Source organism: Cucurbita moschata, unplaced genomic scaffold (genome assembly GCF_002738365.1).
Source record: "Cucurbita moschata cultivar Rifu unplaced genomic scaffold, Cmos_1.0 Cmo_Scf00038, whole genome shotgun sequence".
Lineage (NCBI taxonomy): Eukaryota > Viridiplantae > Streptophyta > Magnoliopsida > Cucurbitales > Cucurbitaceae > Cucurbita > Cucurbita moschata.
In genome coordinates this window covers 1089008-1111195 of record NW_019268554.1, presented here as the reverse complement: position 1 = coordinate 1111195, position 22188 = coordinate 1089008, and the positions used below count along the sequence as shown (strand labels likewise).

At 37.5% G+C, this 22188-nt stretch overlaps 3 protein-coding genes across 4 annotated transcripts; all 3 read right to left on the bottom strand.

Annotated features, from left to right (window-relative positions):
- Positions 1 to 3401: 3401 nt before the first annotated feature.
- LOC111432505 (SPX and EXS domain-containing protein 1-like) lies at positions 3402 to 12983 on the bottom strand. Of its 2 annotated transcripts, XM_023069422.1 has the most exons (13): positions 12749 to 12983; positions 11357 to 11499; positions 9779 to 9817; positions 9580 to 9672; positions 9358 to 9474; positions 9111 to 9206; positions 7605 to 7718; positions 7175 to 7228; positions 6881 to 6928; positions 6543 to 6693; positions 5557 to 5722; positions 4781 to 4850; positions 3402 to 3829 (listed from the first exon to the last, which is right to left on the bottom strand). In XM_023069422.1, exons 2-13 carry the CDS (start codon positions 11441 to 11443, stop codon positions 3572 to 3574), a joined length of 1293 nt encoding a protein of 430 aa, XP_022925190.1. In that variant the 5' UTR covers positions 11444 to 11499; positions 12749 to 12983; the 3' UTR covers positions 3402 to 3571. The 2 variants fall into 2 exon arrangements, with proteins under 2 accessions (XP_022925190.1, XP_022925191.1); XM_023069423.1 differs by lacking the exons at positions 9779 to 9817; positions 11357 to 11499; positions 12749 to 12983 and having other exon boundaries at positions 9358 to 9488.
- A 1458-nt stretch (positions 12984 to 14441) lies between these two features.
- LOC111432507 (transcription factor ORG2-like) lies at positions 14442 to 16315 on the bottom strand. Its single transcript, XM_023069425.1, has 3 exons — positions 15976 to 16315; positions 15114 to 15476; positions 14442 to 14523 (listed from the first exon to the last, which is right to left on the bottom strand). Exons 1-3 carry the CDS (start codon positions 16303 to 16305, stop codon positions 14443 to 14445), a joined length of 774 nt encoding a protein of 257 aa, XP_022925193.1. The 5' UTR covers positions 16306 to 16315; the 3' UTR covers position 14442.
- Positions 16316 to 19316: 3001 nt separating this feature from the next.
- On the bottom strand, positions 19317 to 21410 carry LOC111432509 (transcription factor bHLH101-like). The gene is made up of 3 exons (XM_023069426.1): positions 21051 to 21410; positions 19732 to 20091; positions 19317 to 19401 (listed from the first exon to the last, which is right to left on the bottom strand). The coding sequence occupies exons 1-3, from the start codon at positions 21366 to 21368 to the stop codon at positions 19345 to 19347; spliced, it is 735 nt and encodes a 244-aa protein (XP_022925194.1). The 5' UTR covers positions 21369 to 21410; the 3' UTR covers positions 19317 to 19344.
- Between the last annotated feature and the right edge of the window lie 778 nt (positions 21411 to 22188).

The window sequence follows — 22188 nt, the reverse complement described above, 5'->3', positions numbered from 1 at the left end:
TTTGCAACTCTCAATTTGCAAGTGGTAGAACTGTGGGCTCCTCCTTTTAAATGAACATGTTGTTTCTTGTTTTGGGTATTGATTCTTTTGAAGATAGGACAATCAATCTTCTAGATAGTAGTGCTTAGTTTGACACTTCTAGATGTAAATTAGGGTTTTAATATAATTCGGTTTAGTTTTGATTATTCAGAATTTCGATTCGACACTTGATAACCCTAAAAATTTTCTTGTGATACGGGTCTGTGAGATCTCACATCGGTTAGAGAAGGGAACGAAACATTTTTTATAAGGGTGTGGAAACCTCTCTCTAGCATACGTGTCTTTAAACAGTGAGGTTGATGGTGATATGTAACGGGCTAAATAGGACAATATCTGCTAGTGGTGGGTTTTAGGCTGTTATTAATGGTATCAAAGCCAGACACGGGGTGGTGTGCTAACGATGAAATTGGGGTCTGAAAGAGGGTGGATTGTGAGATCCCACATCAGTTGGAGAGGGGAACGAAATATTCTTTAGAAGGGTATGGTATAGAGCCAGACACTGGGTGATGTGGTAGCGAAGACGCTGGGTCCTGAAAGAGGGGTGGATTGTGAGATCCCACATTGGTTGGAGAGGGGAACGAAAACATTTTTCCAACGAGGAAACTTGGCTATGAAGGGGAGTGGATTGTGAGATCCCACATCGATTGGAGAGAGGAACGAAGCATTCTTTATAAGGGTGTGGTATTAGAGACAGACACTGGGTGGTGTAGCAACGAGGACGCTGGGTCCCGAAGGAGGGTGGATTGTGAGATCCCACATTGGTTGAAGAGGGGAACGAAACATTCTTTATAAGGGTGTGGGAACCTCTCCCAACAGATGCGTTTTAAAATTGTGAGACTGACTGCGATACGTAATGGGCCAAAGCAGACAATATCTGCTAGCGGTGGATTTAAGCTCTTGTTAATAGTATTAGAGGCAGACACCGAGTGATGTGTCAGTGAAGACGTTAGGCCCTAAAGGGGAGTGAATTATGAGATCCTACATCGGTTGAAGAGGTGAAAGTGGAAACCTCTTCCTAAAAGCTCCATACGTAATGGGACAAAGCTGACGAGGAAAGCGATTGAAATGCAAAGTGCCGGACGTCTGCCCCAATAGGTCGGTAAGCTTCTACAAAAAGAAAAGACCAAAAAAAAGAACATAAAAACAAAAACCAATGTGTTGGAAATTGGTAATTTCTTGTCGTTTTTGTCCCCGAAACTCGTGCTTCGAATTTCACTCCCTCTCTCAAATGCCATCGTATTCAACGAATACTTAATTTAAAAGAAATACATTCATTTTTTATTATTTCCTTTTCGGCTCCGTTAATAAAAATATTTAAGAATGAATTTTTTTTCAATAATTAATCTTAAAAGTTTTAAAAATATATTTATCCTTCGTCTTCGATTGAAACGCTTTGTATTTTGTTTACGTTAATATCTTTCAACTTTTGTTTAAAGGTTTCGCTAATTTATGAGTATTTAGTTGGGTGACCCCTTCATGGTTCAACTCTAGCTAGCTTGATCAACCCCACGAGAGGTTGTCCTCTCGATCAATCTCAAAGGGTTGGTCAAGGCTTCAATAAGTTCCGTGAAAGTCGATTAAGTGAGTAAAATCAACTTTAAAGATCGAGAGAAGGTACTAGGAGTTGGCTAATGATCAACCCCTTTGGCAATCGTGTTGAGCTCGAACGGGAGTGATTGAGTAACCAGAAATGGATGCACCTTTTTATTATCTCTCACGACTCCTAATTTTATCATCTCGATAATTCGATGATATTCGTACAAAAGTAGTTTAGATGGGAGGGTATTTTTCTAGTACTTCATCTTCAAGAGTGTTCTTTTTTTATATTTACTACCATTCATGAGGATTAGATAAGGATGGATTATTCCTTTGTAATGTCAATCGGTAGGTTTTATTGAGCTCGATGATTGTGAAAGTGGAACGTTGAAATTAATTTTAATTATGTAACGGCTCAAGCCCACAGCTAACAAATATGGTCTTATTTAGACTTTCTCTTTGAGAATTTCTCCTCAAAGTTTTAAAACATGTCTACTAATGAGAGGTTTCCACACTCTTATAATGAATGATTTGTTCCCTTCTACCATCGATGTGAAACCACACAAATTGAGAAATGGTATCAGAGCTAGTCACTGGACGGTGCGAGACACTAGTTAGAGTATCCCTTTGAAGGGAACAATATCTACTAGTGGTGGGTTTGAGCTAGTGTTAGTTATATAACATAGAAAGTAGGAAGATTCAAAACGTTGACTTCTTACTCGAGCATATATAGTTTAAGTTATTGGGTTATGTTCAAGTTAACCTTAACCCGAGTTAAAACGGAGTTGTTTGAATGGTTGGATTTGTGGCTCGATGTGTCGGGGAATGGGGAGCTGATTGTTTTTGACCTCTGAAATGAGGAAAGAGAGATTAAATTGGAAAGAGGCCGTGGTCGTCATTTGCACAATAGGTCGGTCGGTAAGCTTCCACAAAAAGAAAGATAAAAGATGACAGAACAAAAGACAAAACCAATGTGTTGGAAATTGGTAACTTCGTGTTTAAGAAATGGTGTCTTCATATGCACATATAACCATATTATGTATGTGTTGGGCAATACGATTTTAAGATATAATATCCTAATAAAACCTAAAAACGAATACGCCTATCACAAGCCTAACACACGACCCGAAGTACACGGAGTTACACCTAGCTAAATTCTAGTAGAGTCGACCCAAAATGTAACCGTTCAAGTCCACTGTTATTAGATATTGTTCTCTTTGAGTTTTCTTTTTCGGGATTTCTCTCAAGGTTTTTAAAACACGTCTAGTAGGGAGAAGTTTCTATACTCTAAAAAATGTTTCGTTCTTCTTCTAAACCGATGTGGGATCGATCTTACACAAAAGTTTGGCCCGGGCCCATTTGGTCGTTCTCTTAAGCATGAAGTTTTGAAGTTTTTATACAATTCTAGTGGTAGATTGTGTTTGTGTCGTTGAATCCTAATCTTGATCAAGTTAGATTGTAAAATGAATCAATTTAGAACCAGATTTCCAATAGTGGTAATTAAATTACAACTTTTACAACTTATCTCTGGGTCGATCCAAATTTGCACAAGTGTTAATTTCTTTGATTTTACGAATTCTTGTTTCATCAAAAGGGGACGGGGACGAGGAATATAAGCTCGTCTCCAACCCTATTTATCTAACTTAAAAAATATGTTCCTCACTCTCTCCCAAATTCTTCATCTAAACAGGAAATCCCCTTCCCGGTTAAAGTGAATATAATCTCTTCAGGTCATTACTTGAAATGGTCCTTCTATATGTCAACCAAATATTCAAACTTACACTAAAGATAATCCTCGATGATTGATTAAGGGAACGATAAAGTTGTATTACGACAACTATCAATACCGACGATAATGTAGCATAGGATAATTAACCATGCTCTTGCTCCATAATGTTCATTTAGAACTCAAAAATGTTAATCCATCTGTGAAGGAAAAGGACCTCTCCTCATAGACTAATGAAACAATTATTCAAAACAAATATCAATGAAGTTCCTAAACATCATGGCTACTAGAGTTGAGTAACTTGTCTTCTTCGGTCGAGAGAGTACTCATTGAAATATGTACGTTCGGCTTCATGTTCATCTTGCTCCACTCGTTTTCAACTCGGAAGAATATCCACTGGAAACGTCGAAAGATCTCTAACGCAGTGATCGCAAAGACCGTAAGATAATTGTGGCGAAGATGAGCAGATAACTTATAAGTCCATGTACACCGCAATATCAGATTACTTCCAAGTACCCAGACATAAACCTGAGTATCATAAATCAATATAATCCAGCTAAATAGATATCATATTTCTGTCGAGAGGGTAATCTATTTGTGGTTTTTCGAATTACAACTCGAAAACTTGGTTATCTCAGGAAATGCATGAAGCATTTATGAACGAAATTGTAACGGCTCAAGCCCACCACTAGTAGATATTGTTCTCTTTGGGTTTACCCTATCGGGCTTCCCCTCAAGGTTTTTAAAACGCGTCTATTAGGGAGAGGTTTCTACACCCTTATAAAAAATATTTCGTTCTTCTCCCCAACCAATGCGGGATCTCACAATCCACCCCCCTTCGAAGTACAGCGTCTTTGCTGGCACTCGTTCCCTTCTCCAATCTGTGTGGGACTCCCCAATCCACCCCCCCTTCGGAGTCCAGCGTCCTTGCTAACACACTGCCTTGTGTCCACCTCCCGTTGGGGCTTAGCCTCCTCTTTGACACATTGTCCGGTGTCTGGCTTTAATACCATTTGTAATGGCCAAAGCCCACCGCTAGCAGATATTATCTTCTTTGGGTTTTTCGTTTCGGGCTTCCCCTCAACGTTTTCAAAATGCGTCTGCAAGAGAGAGGTTTCCACACCCTTATAAAGAATATTTTGTTCTCCTCCCCAACCAACGTGGGATCTCACAGAAACTATATTGGTGAAAGAAACCTTGAGGGGAAGTCTAGGGAGGACAATATCAGCTAGCGGTAGGCTCGGGCTGTTACAGAAAAGATGTACAGATGCTTGAAACAGGTTAAGCCAAGTGGCCAACAAGGAAGGTCATTAACAAAGCTCAGCAGTAAGAAACTATTCCGTTCCCAAGTTCGGGTTTACGCAGCCCGTAAGTCCCATGTTAAATCAACAAGGATTGAATCTTATTAGAAAACCATGTAGATTGATGATTATGGCTGACTTAAGAAAACAATTCAAGTGTTCGAATCAAGAACATTACCCATTTCTGCCCATATAGGAGATGCGATAAGAAGTGCGGTCGGTTGAACTTGAAAATCCGGGTGAAAGTGCTGTCATGAGATATAAACATACGTAAGCATAACACAGGACCATTACAGCTAAGAATTTCTCCAGACACTTGCACAAGTAAACCGTACAAACACATACAACCTCATAAATGTTCCCTGTAACGATCCTAGATTTCGGCTACCTAAATTTGCTACCATCATCTTAGCCTAAGCTCTTATGCGGAGTATAACTCTTAAAACATCATCATTTAAATAATAAATTTCAGAATAAATATACTTCATCCTTAAAAACACCGCCATAGTCTTACGTGCTCAAAACATAAATCATAAATGAAAATAGAAAATGTTAATGAAATAAATTCAAAAACTTCATGCACAACAATCTATTCTAACCTAAGTCTAGGAAATGAAAAATGCTTCTAGCCTATGCACGTGCCATGGTCTACTTGAAGTGAAGCCCAAAAGAGAAAGTCCATAGAGGACATTATCTGCTAGCGGCGGGCTTGGACCGTTACATTCTCTTTTAACATGGATTATTATAATAATGCCAAGTTCCCCCTTCCACTCTGTCCCCCTGACCCACCCACCCTCACCCCGAAGTCAAAACGGCATTACAAAATGGCCAAAATTCACCAAAAAGATACGAAAATGAATACCATATATAAATATTTATTTTCAACCAGGAACCCAACTATAGGAGGGAACAAAAAAACAGAACTGAAAAGAAAACACAGGGTAACTAGCATACCTCAAGTTCCAATCTCGTTTCACATCCCAGTAAAATGAGTATGACGAGTTCATAACACTCGATAGCAGCCACAGAGGTCGATAAACGTTGGTCCATTTATCAGGGAAGACATGATATTTAAGGGCGGATAGACAAATAACCGGTACTGCAGTCGAGTATTTTAAAGCTGCAATGATAAGCAGATAGAATCACTATGGCATGACAAGTAACAGATTTGAAGCGTAAGTACAACAACAAATTCACGGAAGCTAGTTTGGGATGGCAAGGGGCTCAAGGAAATCAAATTCTTTCTTTCATCTACCAAGACTGGAGCACTGGAGAGATTATGAAAAAAGAATCTTTTTCGGGCTGAATAAGTTTTACAAATGCATAACTATAGAACGCTTAGTTCGTGAACAGTCGTCATGCGCACAAGCTGGTCTGAACGCTTGTGGATATCAACCAACATAAAAAAGAAAAAGATGATGTATTTCTCCATAAAGAAAAAGATCTTATGGATACGAGCAGTTAGTCCTCTTCTGTAGTTCTTGAGAGAGAAGAAAAATTACGAAACTGTTTGTCGAAGAAATGAAGAGAGACTAATGTTCAAACGACAGAAACCCGAGTGAAAGAAAAACAGAGAAAAAAATTAAAAAGGAAATATAAATGCTACGCAATTCAAACAAATCTTGTAAGGAAAATCTAAGGAAGATATTAGAAAGAGAACACCATAGAGAAGCCCCGAGCATGGATGATTCTAACCGATCAATCCTATGAAAGTGTTTGCTTTCGAAGATCCTCTAGTTACGAAAAAGATCGAAGAATTCTTTCAAGGTAAATAGAAACACATAAAGATTCGTGATATGGTTACGGAGTATGGCTTCTCATTGGGGTCCCTTCACAAGAATTTTCCATAAACGTCTCTTGCAAAATATACATATTAGAAATACATAATTAAGACAAACATCGAGTTTTATAGAGACGCAAAAATAATCATGAGAACTCACCATTCAAAAGGGTTGCTTTTTCCCCTGTATCCTTGAATTGTCGAAGACATTGGAACAAACGAAAAAGATAAGGCAAAACAAGGACCACAGGGATTGCAACAGAGTGACTTCCACAGACAGAATCAGCTTCAAACCATGCAATGGTGGCAACCTAAATGAGTTCGAATCGACATTATTCGCAGACATGATAGCATAATCTCTTAACCCCTTCGTCCACCAGTTTGAAAAACGTAGGAATGCTATCAACATTTTAAAAAAGAAAGCTAAACGTGATCGAAGGAAAAGACGGTTGTAATCCACATAAATAATTAAGGCTAAGACAAAAGAAGAAAACCGACCTGTCGGTGAATCATTCGACACACTGATCTTTCCAAATCAGAAAACACCTGCAGCCAAAATAGCATTATAACACAATGAGATGTTTGTATTAAAAAATGATTCAGGAAACAGTTTCTGATCATGAATTCCCGAGGGCGAGTATGTATGTTTGACATTTACACCTTAAGCTATGATTCATGAAAATGGAAAAACACTCATAATCATTTGTATAAAACCGCCCTGTGGTACTACGACTATTATAAGCAGACAACAGATTTTGGAAATTTTTTACTGAAGAACAGCAGGGTACAAACCTTTGACATTGAAGTCAAAATATCAGCTATAAAAAAATCAGCAAATGTAATTGCCTGCATTGGAAAAACATTAACAAATTAACATCCAGCCATAGCAACCTAACTCCAACAATTCACGTGTAACAGTCGAAGCCCACCGCTAGTAGATATTGTCCTCTTTGGGCTTTCCCTTTCGGGCTTTAAGATCGTGGAACTATTTTAGCCAAAAATACATATGACACTCGACCTTAAAATAAAGAAAGTATATTCATTTCAACGGCACAAACATTTTGAGTCACAAAGAATATTTTATATGCATTTATTTGCATTAAAAAGTTGTGTATTGTCAGCTTTTCCTAACATTGAACATCAACTTCAAGGCTAGAAAAGGAAGGGAAAAAAAAAAGTAATCCGTATTTTACACTTTAACAGACTTGACCAGAAAACTTACCTGCAGTGGTACAACTATTCGCCAAAGAGTCCTTAGTAAGAAAAATCGAGATGACAAATAAAATATTTCGAAAGGGAAAACCAAAATTATCACAACAGCGAGATATAAGAGAACCTGCACGAAAAGTAAATAAACTTAATGTCATTTCGTCTACAGATAAGTAACCATAAAAAGATAGCCAGCTCAAATCTACATATCGTAATGGGAATACGATCATCGTCTAAAGTGCGCTAATACCTTATTCTATGAAGAAGTATTATTGAGAGCTAACATAATGCAAACTTGCGTGCAACAGGCATATTAGTTATGTAATGCACATCTGATAAAAAAAAGAAAAAACTAAAAGTTTTTCACAGGTTACGGAGAAAAAAAGTGGCAGCACTATGAAGCCATATCAAAGCAAGTATCATATCGAAGTAAACATGTTTTGCATGTCTAATAAGTAAATATGTTTACCATGTCAAAGTGATAAATAAAACGGTAATTATGTATAACTTTGGCAATCAACAAGCATCATACAACAGAACTTGCAAAAGGCCAATTCTAACGAGTTCAAAGCAAAAAAAGAACTTAATTGCATTTCCAAAAAAATTAAAATAGGCTAAATTATAGAACTTTGTACTTCGTTTCAAAAATACTCGTCAACCTTCAAAAGTTTCAGTACTCGTCAACCTTCAAAAGTTTCAGTAGTACCTATAGACTTTCAAAAAAAGTTCAAAAGTATTCTTACCGTACAACCTTATTAAAACATGTAAGTCCCAATAGGTCCCTTCAATTCTAACGAGTTCAAAGCAAAAAAAGAACTTAATTGCATTTCCAAAAAAATTAAAATAGGCTAAATTATAGAACTTTGTACTTCGTTTCAAAAATACTCGTCAACCTTCAAAAGTTTCAGTAGTACCTATAGACTTTCAAAAAAAGTTCAAAAGTATTCTTACCGTACAACCTTATTAAAACATTTAAGTCCCAATAGGTCCCTGGGTGTTTTCATTATTCTCCTTTCTTCTTGAAACCTATATACCTTGATTGAAAGGGTAATTTTAGAGATTGGGGAATTCAAGGGGAGTAATAAGGTATTGAAGAAGAGAGGAAAAAGGGTAAAACAGGGAAGTGTTAAGCTATAGATTGAAGCATAGGAGAGAGAGAATGGAAGAGGGGGGCGATTTGGTGTCGATAAACAATTTCTATCCATAAATTAACCGTAAAAGAATTTTTTTAGAAGGGTTATGGGTATTAATGCAGCTTTTGGATGTTCAGAGGTATTTTTTAAATGTGTTACTAATGGTTTACGCCCATACACTAATGGTATTAATCCTAACGTTTCCCATCCAATATTACTGGTAAGCATATTTTGGAACTTTTTTTTTTTAGATTAAGGGTATCATTTAAACTTTGGAAAGTTTAGGGGTATTTTTGAAACAAAGTACAAAGTTCACCGACGTTTTCTATAATTTAGCCATAAAAATATTCATCAAATACTAATAAAAAAAGGGGTATCTATTACACTGGTTGTGATGCAGCTAGTGATACTTCTCCACAAGAGTAAAGATAAAGGTAGGCTGTCATGCTAGTTGGGACAACAATAGTCATCCATGTTGCACACTACAAAAGAAATTTAGTCACGATTACAGATGGAGTTAGCAGATACAGTACACAAAGTATAAATAGCAGGTCATAATAGGGAAAAATATACAATAATAGCTTTGAGAACGATTTTGAATGACGAAGAACGTGCATGACTAAGATTTTTTACCTTCCAAATTTCATGGTGAGTAAGATGATTCTGATCGAGTTCAAATATCTTTGCGTAATTAACATTAGACTGGGAAAAGAACCATAAGTTAATTCCCCACAGCCAAACCATCATAGTCTGCAGTACCAAAACTAAAAAGTCTATTAGTAATCATACAAAAGTATTGATAATAATGGTCAAAAACATATTCAAGAGCCATTTATAGAGGAGAAATTCACTCACCACCAGAAGAAGAGGATTATAATACAAAAATGCCTCGTAGAGAAACAGGTCGCGCACATCTGCACTCATTCTCATAACAGAATCCCAGCCGATCTGTATTTGAACAAAACCATGGTGACAAGCAAATCAGATCAACTCATCTACAACAAACTACTGTTCTCAGTTAACCATTAAACCATAATGATCCAATAGAACCAACCTTGCAACAAACTACACCCCAGAAGATGAACAAGAAAACCTGGGCATTAATCGTAATTAGTAGTCTAAGGGAAAGAAAATAAATTAAAAGCAACAAAAGAAAATAAAGGAAGGCACATTACTAGGTTAGCATTAAAACTTCGACATGTGAGTCAAAAAAAATAAGAGAAAATATAATTTTGGTCCTTATTGATCTAATGTATTCCTAAGTTTGATAAATGTAGACACTCTGCTAATATTTAATTCCATTTTTAATATTATAGTGCTCGTGGAGGTGGGGTTTAGAACATAACTCTGTAATAGCCTAAGCCTACTGCTAGCGGATATTGTTCTCTTTGGGTTTTCCCTTTCAAGCTTCCCCCACAATTTATAAAATGCGTCTATTAGGGAGATGTTTCCACGCCCTTATAAAGAATGATTGGTTCCCCTCTCCAAACAATGTGGGATCTCACAATCCACCCCCTTCCGCGCCCAGCATCCTCATTGACACTCATTCCTCTATCCAATCAATGTGGGATCTCACAATCTACCCCCCTTCGAGGCTCAGCGTCCTCGCTAGCACGCTGCCCGATGTCTGGCTCTAATACCATTTGTAACAGTCCAAGCCCACCGCTAGCAAATATTGTCCTCTTTGGGCTTTCCCTTTCAGGTTTCCCCTCAAAGTTTTTAAAATGCGTTTGCTAGGGAGAGGTTTCCACACCCTTATAAACATTATTTCTTTCCCCTCTTCAACCGATGTGAGATCTCACAGTTCACCCCCCTTCGGAGCCCAGCGTCCTCGCTGCACTCGTTATCCTCTCCAATCGGCGTGGGATCTCACAAACTCTCTTAGAGGAAGTAGAGATTCCTTATTCACAAAACTATACTCTTAAAAAAAATTTGATCTCATTTTTTAGCAGTCCTTTTATTATGAAGGATTATTATTCATACAAAATAATGTGCCATATGAAGTTTGGAAATCCATGATGTTTCAAACCAAACGATTGATAATTTGCACAATTTCCCCGTCTCCAATAACTTGTTTCTCTCTTCAAAGTGTCCTCGTCCTCTCTTACTTATCTCTTTTCCTTCCTGTCCATTGAACTCTCCTCTCTTCCTCCCTCCAATCTCTTTGAAAAACTCTCTCTCTTCTTCTAAAATGTTAAATAAAAAAGAATTTATTTCAAAATATATATATATTTCCGCAATCGAAGTTCTGATACTCATAGCTTCTTCCCCAGGGATATTGAGCAGATCCCCAGACAATATATATATTTATGCAATCAAAGTCCTGATACTTATAGAGAAACATAAATTTCTATCTTTGCCACTACTTCCAAATGAAGCATAGAATATATTAAGAAGAATGCAAGAAAATATGGGTAACTTTCTAAACGTGGACGACTTGAATGTTGAAACCATTTCTCAAAATCCAATTTGTTGTTCCCACGGCTTCAATGATCATAATGAAGACATGATGGATACATTTTTTAAATATGGCACCTGAAGCTAAGTTCTTTTCAAAAGGAGAAATTCTTAGAAGAACATAACAGAAAGAGCTTAATGTGGTACATTTTTTGTTAGAAAAATAACTCCAAACCTTGGATCTCCATAACAAAATAGGAGATGGAACTATGACTGTAGGATTCATTGTTAACATGGTACTCTTCAAATCATCTGCCTCCATTGAATTCAACAAAGTTTCGTCCACACCATTCCCTGTCTCAGTCCCAGACAAATATTCTGCAAAAAGAATGTGTCATTGATAGATTAGACCCTACAAATGAAATGACGGACAAAAATCATAAAAAACGAACCAAAAGGAACTAGTACAAGGGCCTTATGATTAACTCCCCACGTTATATCCATTACTCTCATGCCCTAACGTGTTGTGCCCTAACGTGTTGTGTAGTTCCTACACTAAGATCCAATGATGTTAAAAGGACCTTATGCATATCCTACCGCGTTTTGGTATGAGTGAAAAACTTACAAACAGAAACGTGACTGAAAGATATAGGGAGGGAGTGAGCCCTTGTCTTTGAAGAGACAGACCTAGTGTAACTGCCCAAGCCCACCGCTAGCAGATACTGTCCTTTTTGGGCTTTCCCTTAAGGTTTTTAAAATGCGTCTACTAGAGAAAGGTTTCCAGCTAGGGAATGCTTCGTTCCTCTCTCCAACCGATGTGGGATCTCACAATCCACCCCCTTGGGTGCCCAGCGTCCTCGTGGCACACCGTTTGGTGCTTGGCTCTAATACCATTTGTAACAGCCCAAGTCCACCGTTAGCAGATATTGTCCTTTTAGGCTTTCCCTTCTTGGCTTCCCCTCAAGATTTTTAAAATGCATCTGCTAGGAAGAGGTTTCCACACCCTTATAGGGAATGTTTCGTTCCCCTCTCCAACCGATGTGGGATCTCACACTTAAGGAAGAGGCTCTAGTTTCATCGGCGGTGAAGTAATTGCAAATTCAGTGTCTGAAGAGGAATGGCCAGAAGATCAAAGAAGGAACTATAGGATCAGGAGGAAAGCAATTGGATCTCAGCTCAGATGAGAAAGGCCAACGGCAGATCTGTGGACCAAATTATCATTTCTACTATAACTCTTCTACAGAGATTCAAAATTGAGTTCGAAATCCCACTTTCAAGAACTCAATTCAATCCCAATTTTCCTCCCTACAAATTCCATATCATTTCATAACTTTAAAACACCATATCTATCTATATGCGACTAAAAAGACAACCAAGCGACAACACAAAACTCATCAGAGGTACTTTCTTCACCAAAATCAACAACATCTAGATGCAAAATTTTCAAAATAGCTTCCGATACAACAACACCAAGAACAAAATAATCATAATTAAGCAGCACAGATCGATACCCATCTCCAAAAGTAAAGGAAATTTAAGATGAGGACATAAAAAACACGCCAATGGGAGAGAGATTAACAACAAAAAAACAGAGTAATAGGGTTAGATCAGATCCAAAGAGACTTACAGCGAAAGATTGAATGGGTTAATCTAATTGAATGACAAAGTGCGAAGGTGTTTAGAGCCCGAAGGATCGCCCCCCACCCAATCTGGCGCGAAGGGTTGGAGGCTAAATAACGATTTTCATATATATGAGATTTGAATAAAGATTAAGCAGAAGAGAAAGCGTGAAATGCAAAGAACAAAACGTCCTCCATGCAAATTAAAACCATCAGCTTCCTTCCGTTTTGAATTTCATTTTCTCACATTTTCTTCCATTCCTAGACAAGGGAAGAATTGAATTTTGAATTTTTGGTTCACAATTTTTTATGATAAAGTAATCAAATTAATTTTTTTAAAAAATGTTTTAGCCATATACCTTTTAATTAATAAAAATAAAAAATATTTTATGAATAAAAGAAAAATATGTCCTAAAAAATAACAAAAAAAAAAAAAAGAACGGGAGCGTACACGAGTTGGATTGCACTGAAAAAAACATTCTAAACTGATCTTTTAGTATTTAATGTCACGGTCCTACATTCTCAACTGTGTGGCATCATGATCTTGATCCGCTCACAATCAGTCATGAAGGGATTCAAGCCCCATATTTATTAAAATTTTCTTTTAACTAAACTGATCTTTTAGTATTTAGTGTCACAGTCGTACATTTTCAATTGTGTGGCATCGTGATCTTGACCCGCTCACAATCAGTCATGAAGGGATCCAAGCCCCATATTTATTTTTCGCCTGGCTTTGTGGCTATGTCAGACCCTAGACGAGATTTATCTTCACCCACCGAACATGTAACGACCCAGATCTACCGCTAGCAGATATTGTCCTCTTTGGGCTTCCCCTCAAGGCTTCAAAATGCGTCTGCTAAGGAAAGGTTTCCACATCCTTATATACGGTGGTTTGTTCTCCTCCTCAACTAATATGAGACATCACAATCCACCCCCTTCGGGGCCTAGTGTCCTCGCTGGCCCTCTTTCTTTCCTCCAATCGATGTGGGGCCGCCCCCAAATCCATTCCCCTTTGGGGCCAGCATCCTTACTGGCACACCATCTCGTGTCTACCCCCTTAGGGACCAGCGAGAAGGTTGACACATCGTCCGGTGTCTAGCTTTGATACCATTTGTAACGACCCAGATCAACTGCTAGCAGATATTGTTCTCTTTGGGCTTTCTCTTTCAGGCTTCCCCTCAACGCTTTAAAACGCGTCTACTAGGGGAAGGTGTCCATGCCCTTATAAATGGTGGTTTGTTCTCCTCCCCAACCAATGTGGACATCACAGAACATAACTTGTGTAGAATCCAAAGTTGTTTGCACACACACACCACCTATGCATACCTGTTCAATCTTCTATGACTCACCCAACTTGCCTCTACATTAGATCAAGTCATTCGACTCGATCTTGACTCAACATCATCTAGGTTCCCAATTTAACATGACCCACATCTCTTGACGTCATCCCAAGTCACAAAATGTCATCGGCCATCATAGCTCACTCAATCATGCCATCAAGAACGGCCCCGCGTGTAGTTCATAATAAAAGGACATTCTAAACATCCATCCATCTAATTTCTATCAAAGCATTGAACCTTCCCATATCGATATTATATCATTTACGGATTCCGTATCAGATAGCAGAGTGTCGATGCTATATTTTTCATCCATTAAAATTTTTAATATTATTAATATTATAAGTTAATTTTGTGGTGCACATTCATTCCCTCTCTCTCTCATGGAACATCTCCAATATCTTAATACTCACCATTTCAGGCTCCATTCTACAGCTGCTTTCCATCTGTCACATCAAAATTTCATAATTACATTAATTTTATATAATCTTTACATTAATTACATACGCTAAAAAAAAATTTGATAATCAGAAAAACTCGATCAATCCAACACAACCCGTAAAAGTTTATAAGTTTTAGTTGGATTATGAACTTAGATCAGATTCAAATAAATAAAACTTTAATATATTCAGATGGTTACACGAACTCTCCTCGAATTTATTTTTAATTTTAAAATATATATTTTTACTTTTATATATATATATATATATTATTTTCGAAATCCATGTCGCAAATCTTAAATTATATGTTTGAAAAGAATATTTTATTTTTTATTAAAAATAAAATTTTTAAATAAATGACCTGAATAACTCGAACCAATCCAACTCAAAATATTTTAGCTCGGTTAGATTTATTATTTAACAAGAGTTGTTTGGGTTAAAAAAACATTTCAACCCGAACAAGTGAATTGGATCTAAAAAATGTCTCAATCCGATCTAATCTAATTTACGAACACCTTTAGTACATCTCGTATATTATAAAAGAAATAATTGTAATTAAATAAGCTAAATTAGAATAATAATAATATTATTATTACCTGTAGATGCAGATTATGGAAAACCTTCCCATCAAATGACTCAAAAGAAGAAGCATTCCAAAGAAGAAGACCATCTTCCTCCAAGCAAACGAAAAGCTCCGACAAGGAATTCCGGTGCCCGCGGTCGATATCGGTGCATATCTGAACCGCCATTTCCCGACGACCGAGTCGAGTTGCTGAAATGATTGAGGAGGAGCTTGTTGTAGCTGCACATTTCTTCCTTTTCTCCTCGTCACTATCAACTTCCTGTCCAACCATGGCTGTCATGAGCTCTTCTTTCTTCCTCATCAGCCCCTCCACCTGCTGCTGTAGCTCCGGTATGTAGCTCAATATCCTCGAGATCGTCGCCGGGTTGCTCAATTTCTTTTGAAAAATAAAATACCATTAACCAAAATTCAGTAAATTACCGAACGAGCGCATATATAATTCAACGATCAAGATACTATTTTTTAAAGTCACGCTAAAAAAATCTAATAACGAGTTCAAACATGATGAACCGATACAACCTGAATTTATTTTTTAAAAAATACATGATATATATATATATATATATATATTTATTTTTATTATTTATTCTCCCAAATTAAAAAATTAAAAAATAAATAGATATTTTAGGAACTAACATTTTATTTTTATTAAAAAAATTAAATAAATGAGTTCGAACAATCCAAACTAATTCAACCCAAAAATTTATGATCCTTTTGGATTGGGTTCATAATTTTATAAGGACGGTTTAGTTTGAAAAAATTTACAAGTTAATTCTAAAAATTCCAACCTGATCTAACCCAACCCACGGATGCTCTAAGTTTGAATTTACGAAATACTAATAATGTTTAGTCCATACTCTTAAGAGAAGTCATACCATATGATCGGTGGAGGGAAGAAGGGAGCGGAGAGACGAGTAGAGAGAGTTGATCTTCTTCCGACGATCACGCTCACTAGCATTATGGCTAAGTTTCTTGGCCACGTTCGAGACCTTGGTGCCACCATCTGGCAATGGGGTAGCGATGGACGGATAGTTGTCGAGCTCGACATGGGGTAGCTGCAACGGCGGTGGAGAGAATTGAACGTGAAATGAATGATCCGAAGGCTCAAAGAGGGAGAAGTGATAGTTGTGTTGGTGATGGAAAGAGATGGGATCATCCAATGGCCATTGATGAGGAGAAAACAAAGGAGAGGAAGCTACCAACATGATGATGGTATGAAAGTTGATGCATAAAGTGAAATGGAGATGCCCTTGTCTTTCTTCCCTTTTATAAAAAATCGATTCTCCACGTGTTCGTAAAATCTATTCATTATTATTCTACAATCACGACTCGAATTTTGAGGTTTTAAAAATTTGATCGAGACTAACAAACTGTGCAATGAAAATATGTATGAATGAAACAATGACAATTGCAATAAAATTTTATTTGATTTAAAATCAATTCACCGAACATTTAAACTAATGTAAAACGTTTACAAATACATATGTATTATGTTGTTTACGAAGAAGGGAACGAGTACGAGATACAAAAATGCATGATGGACACAATAGACGTCTCAGGTTGACATCCTCGTCTTGACCAGTAGCATCAGTCACAGAGAAATAAGGAAACTTGTATATATGTCGGACTTGGGTGTTGCAAGAAAACAAAACGTAGATTAATAGCTATGCATGAACAAATTGTTTTTACAAGTACTAGCAATGCCACAATCGAACTCTTGTGGCAGCTAGACAGTAATTGTGCGACACTTGTTCTAACTCAACGAACAAGTTAACTATATGGAAGTTGACTTTGTAGACAACCTTAGTGTATGATCGAGCCTCGATCACGTTTGAAAGAAATATTTTAGAAAACGTGAGCGACAAAATGCGTTGAAAAAATTTGAAAGAAATCAATGTTATAAGCTAAAAGCGAATAAGTAATTGACATGATTTTAGTGACAGGTTATACACCACTGTATTGACACAACAAGAAATAGTAAAGGTCTATTTAACATGAAAGCAGGTAAAAGTGATTTGGAATGAGCATACGGTTATAGACAACACGTCTTAGACAAACATGACCGAAACATTCAACATACGGCGACAGGCAACACACCTTAAACAAATAGCATACATATGGTAATAGCCATCGGAGAAGTTGTACAAGTCGACTCGTTATCTTTATTATACTAACCTAATCAACTTTGACACTTGTATTTGTTTATTATTTTGATATTACATGGAAAGATGAGCATGTGGAAGAGGGGCCTTATCCACGCGCAGATTGGGATGGTTTCGTAGGATCCTCGTGCCATTGGATGACATGCACAGGCCGGCGCCGGCAGCTCCACACGCATCGTCGCTCCTTGCTTACGCTGTCCCAGGCGCTGCACACAACCAAAGAATATATTCTTCACTTTTAGTTTAATATATACTCATCATCAAACTTGCCCCATTACATATAAACTAATATTTGTTTTCCTTTCCGTTCTCTATTCTATTCTTTTTAAATCCACCCACTTTCGGGCCCAGCGTCCTCACTCGCACTCATTTCTTTCTCGCACTCATTCCTTTCTCCAATGGATGTGGGACCCCACCAAATTCATCCCCTTTGGGGCCAGCGTCCTTATTGACACACAGCCTCGTCTCTACCCCCTTCCAGGAAGAGCGAGAAGGCTAGCACATTGTCCGGTGTCTGATTCTGATACCATTTGTAACGACCCAAGCCCACCGCTAGCCGATATTGTCCTCTTTGAACTTTTCCGTACAGGCTTCCATTCAAGGCTTTAAAACGTGTCTGCTAAGGAAATGTTTCCACACCCTTATAAAAAGTGTTTTGTTCTCCTCCCCAACCAATGTGAGACATTTCAGAGTGTTTTGTTCTCCTCCCCAACCAATGTGAGACATTTCAGTAAATTTGGTTTACGTCAAATTCTGCTAATTTACATGCTAATTTTGTTTCCTTCACCAACCCACGAAGTCATCAATATTTAGGGTTCTAGAGGATCGTCAACTAATCTCTAACAACAAGGAGTCTATTATGACTAACTCCCATATGTCACTCCTCTCGTGTTTAAGATGTTATTAGGTTAATATGATGAGGCTTTAGCAGGTTGCCAACTAACCTCTAGCAGTGATGAGTCTATTATGATTGGCTTTTAGGCACGAGGTCACTCCCCTCTCATGTTTATGATGTTATCCAATTACTATGACTGGGCTACTTGAGTCTATTATGATTGACCCACATGTATATTGGTTAGACAGGGAACTAGTTAGTTGCACACTTAGACCGATTAAGCCTAGACAGGTGACGTTTATGTTTCAAGACATGTATTAATGAATGTATAGGCCAAGTGAGTATTAAGTGACTTGTATGTATAAATGAATGTACAGGCCCAATGAGTCTTAAGTAAACAAGATCCGGTTATATTATTTTGAAGTAATTATGATTTTACAAGTGGACTACTTACTAAGTATTTTTTTACTCATCCATGTTGGCTGTACCATTTTTTATTTCAAATGATCCTTGAATTACATGACATGTGACAAGGTATTTTAGAGCTACGAGAACAGATAGAGAAACCAAGTCTTGTGCTAGGTTTAGTAATCTTCGTCCATATTTTAAGTTTCCATTAGTCATGAATTATATTGGACGTGATTGTATTTTTCAATTTCAACATCGAGATATTTTTAAATACTCATCCTATGTCTTTCTGTAATTACCCAATCTCACCGCTAGCCGATATTGTTTTCTTTGGGCTTTCCCTTCCGAGCTTCTCCCTCAATGTTTTTAAAACAAGTTTTCACATCCTTATAAAAAATGTTCCATTTCTCTCACCAACCGATGTGAGATCTCACACTTTCATTTTTTCAGATAAAAGCAAGAGTTTCGTGTACAAATGACGAGACTAGCTGAAGAGGCCATGAAATAAAGTTATGCTAGATAATTTTCGCATGTACGACATAGTTTTATTGTCATGTTATCAAGAACACCACTTTTTTTTTTTGGACGTTTGTTGATTTGAAAACTAAGAATCCCGATCCTCGAGATCGCTTTTCATCGACCCCTATGCACATTTGAATCCTTAATTCATTAGGTTGATTAATTATTTCAAATTAATGTTAGAGATAAATATAATTAATGTTACATATTACAATTTTAAAAACATCTTTGCCTCTAATCTTTTTATTAGACGGTATAATAATATTAATAATAAAGCATATAATATTATATCCATTCTCTCTTTTCTTTTCCTACAATGGCTAGAACTTTCTATTCAAAATCTCTTGCAGCACTCTTGAGGGAGTATTTGGCTTAGCCTGCATTAAACATAAAATAAAATCAAATTATATGATGCATATTTCATTAAGGCTTAAAACTTTAAATAAACAAGTAAAATATCTCCGTTTTCTTAAATATTTTTAGTTATTTAGAACTCGACAATAGGGCTTTCCTTCAATGTTTTAAAACGGATCTATTATGAAGAGGTTTTCACACCATGCAAAGAATGTTTTATTTCCCTCTCCTACTGACGTGAGATCTCACAAATTCGAAACCTAAACAATTAGACTGGATTGAAAAAATATTATAATCCGACCCGACCAGATCCAACCCACAAACATTTATATGGAAAAAATATTATATTATACCTGAACGAGCAGAGTAACGAAGTGCCTCCCATCAAACGACTGGAAGGTAGAAACGGTCTTAACGAGAAGTTCATCTTCGTCTAGAGAATGGAGAATTTGTGAAAATTTGAGTTTGAAGGTATCATTAGAAGTTAGTTGAAGCAATGCTTCATTTTCTCTTAGCCAATTCACAGCACATGAAGAACAACCCATCCATGGGGCCTCCTTGTTTTTCCTGACTTGCTTTTGTTGGTCATGAGTTATGGCATTAATCTTTGTCTCAAGCCCTTGCTTCCTTCTCCTTAGCTCCTCCACATGCTGTCTTAGCTCAGGTATATATTTCAAAGCCCTTGATATTGTGGCTGGATTACTCATTGTTTTCTGCCAGAAGTAATTTTGGACCGTCAAAAATAATCAAAATTTAAGGTCAGGTTGGATCGAGTTTTAGGTCTAATCTGTTTAAATCCAATTCATGAACACTCCGTAAACAGTTTAAGTCTAATGCTAGTAAATATTGTCTTTTTTGGATGACTTTTTCTTTCGAGCTTCCCCTCAAGGTTTTTAAAACGCGCATGATAGGGAAAAATTTTCACACCCTTATAAATAATGTTTAGTTCTCCTCACAACTGATGTGGGATATCATAATCCACCCTTTTTGAGGCCTAGTGCCCTCGTTCACACTCGTTCCTTTCTCCAATCGATGTGGGACTCCCTAATCCACCACCTTTTGGGGTCCAACATCCTTGATGGCACACCGCTCGTGTCCAGCCCCCTTTGAGGCTCAACCTCATCACTGGCACATCGCCCGGAGGCTTGACTCTAATACCATTTGTAACAGCCCACGCGCAGTAGATATTGTCCTCTTTGAGTTTTCCCTTTCGGACTTCCTCGTAAAGTTTTTAAAACGAGTTTGCTAGGGAGAGGTTTCCACACCTTTATAAAGAATGTTTCGTTCTCCTCCTCAACCGATGTGGGATATCATAATCCACCTCCTTTCGGGGCCCAACGTCCTTGCTGACATACCGCCTCGTATCCACCCCCCTTCGGGGCTCAACCTCCTCATTGACACATTACCCGGTGTCTGGCTCTGATACCATTTGAAATAGCCCAAGCCCACCGCTAACAGATATTGTCCTCTTCGGATATTGTCCTCTTTGGGTTTTCCTTTTCGCGCTCCCCCTCAAAGTTTTTAAAACGCATTTGACAGAGAGAAGTTTCCACACCCTTATAAAGAATGCTTCGTTCTAACCGACGTGGGATATCACAATCCTATTAGAATTTATATCCAAATTTGAAAAAGATATTAACACATTCATGCCTAACGAAGAAGCAAAACTTACCGTTCTATTTGTCGATGGAAGCAAGCAGCGAAGAGAAGTATAGAGAGAGTTCATCTTCTTCCGACGATCGCGTTCGCTAGCATTATGTTTAAGTTTCTTAGCTACAGCGACCGGATCATCGCCGCCACAGCCACCGCCACCACGATGACGACCGTCGCCAGCTGATGGTGGAGAACAGCTCTCAACCTTGACATGATGAGATGGCCGTGGTGATGAGAACTGAATGAACAGCTCCGATGAGCGGCCGTTTGTAGACTGAGGGTTCCCTGGAATCCACCCACCATGAGTTGTAGAAGATGAAGGGATCATGGCTAACATGGCTTTTGAAAGTGGGATGAGATTGGAAGAGACTTTTTTTGTTGGCTGCCTTATGGGATTGGTTTGATTTGCAGTCTACTTTAGGCATTATTTATAGGCGCAAGTCAAACAATTTTTTAAACGAGTTTCCACGCTCTCGTAAGAAATCCTTTGTTTCCCTCTCCAACCGATGTGAGATCTCACAATCCACCTTGAGCCTAACGTTCTCGTTAGCACACTGTTCCGTGACTAGCTTTGATAACTTTTGTATTGGTATTAGAGCTAGTTGTCGGATGGTGCGAGACACTGGTCGGATTTGGATTAGACCCTCTTTGCAGTAGACGCGTTTTAAAGCCTTGAGGGGAAGTCCAAACTCAAAGATGACAATATCTGATAGCGGTGGACTTAGACTGTTACAAAATTGTGAGATCCCACGTCGACTAGAGAGGGAAACGAAAAATTTCTTATAAGGGCGTGGAAACTTCTTCCTATCAAACGAGTTTAAAACTTTGAGAAAAAATTCGTAAAAGCCCAAAAAAGACCGTACAGACTAATTTAAAATCTTCTTCAAATCATTTCCATCAAAATAGGAAAAAAAAAAATCTACAAGATACGAAGCTCAATGATATTTGCAAAATAAATTATTATTTGACTTTGACATTTGTGAATTTTATATTAAGTTATTGATGCATACATTAATAATTTAGAACTTTGAACACATATTAAGTTGTTGAATTGAAAAAAAAAAATCAGTTGACAATCTGCAACTATTATATTTTTGTAGGAGTTAAAAGTTTCATCTCTGCACCATATGGACAAAAAAAAAAAAAAAAAAAAAAAA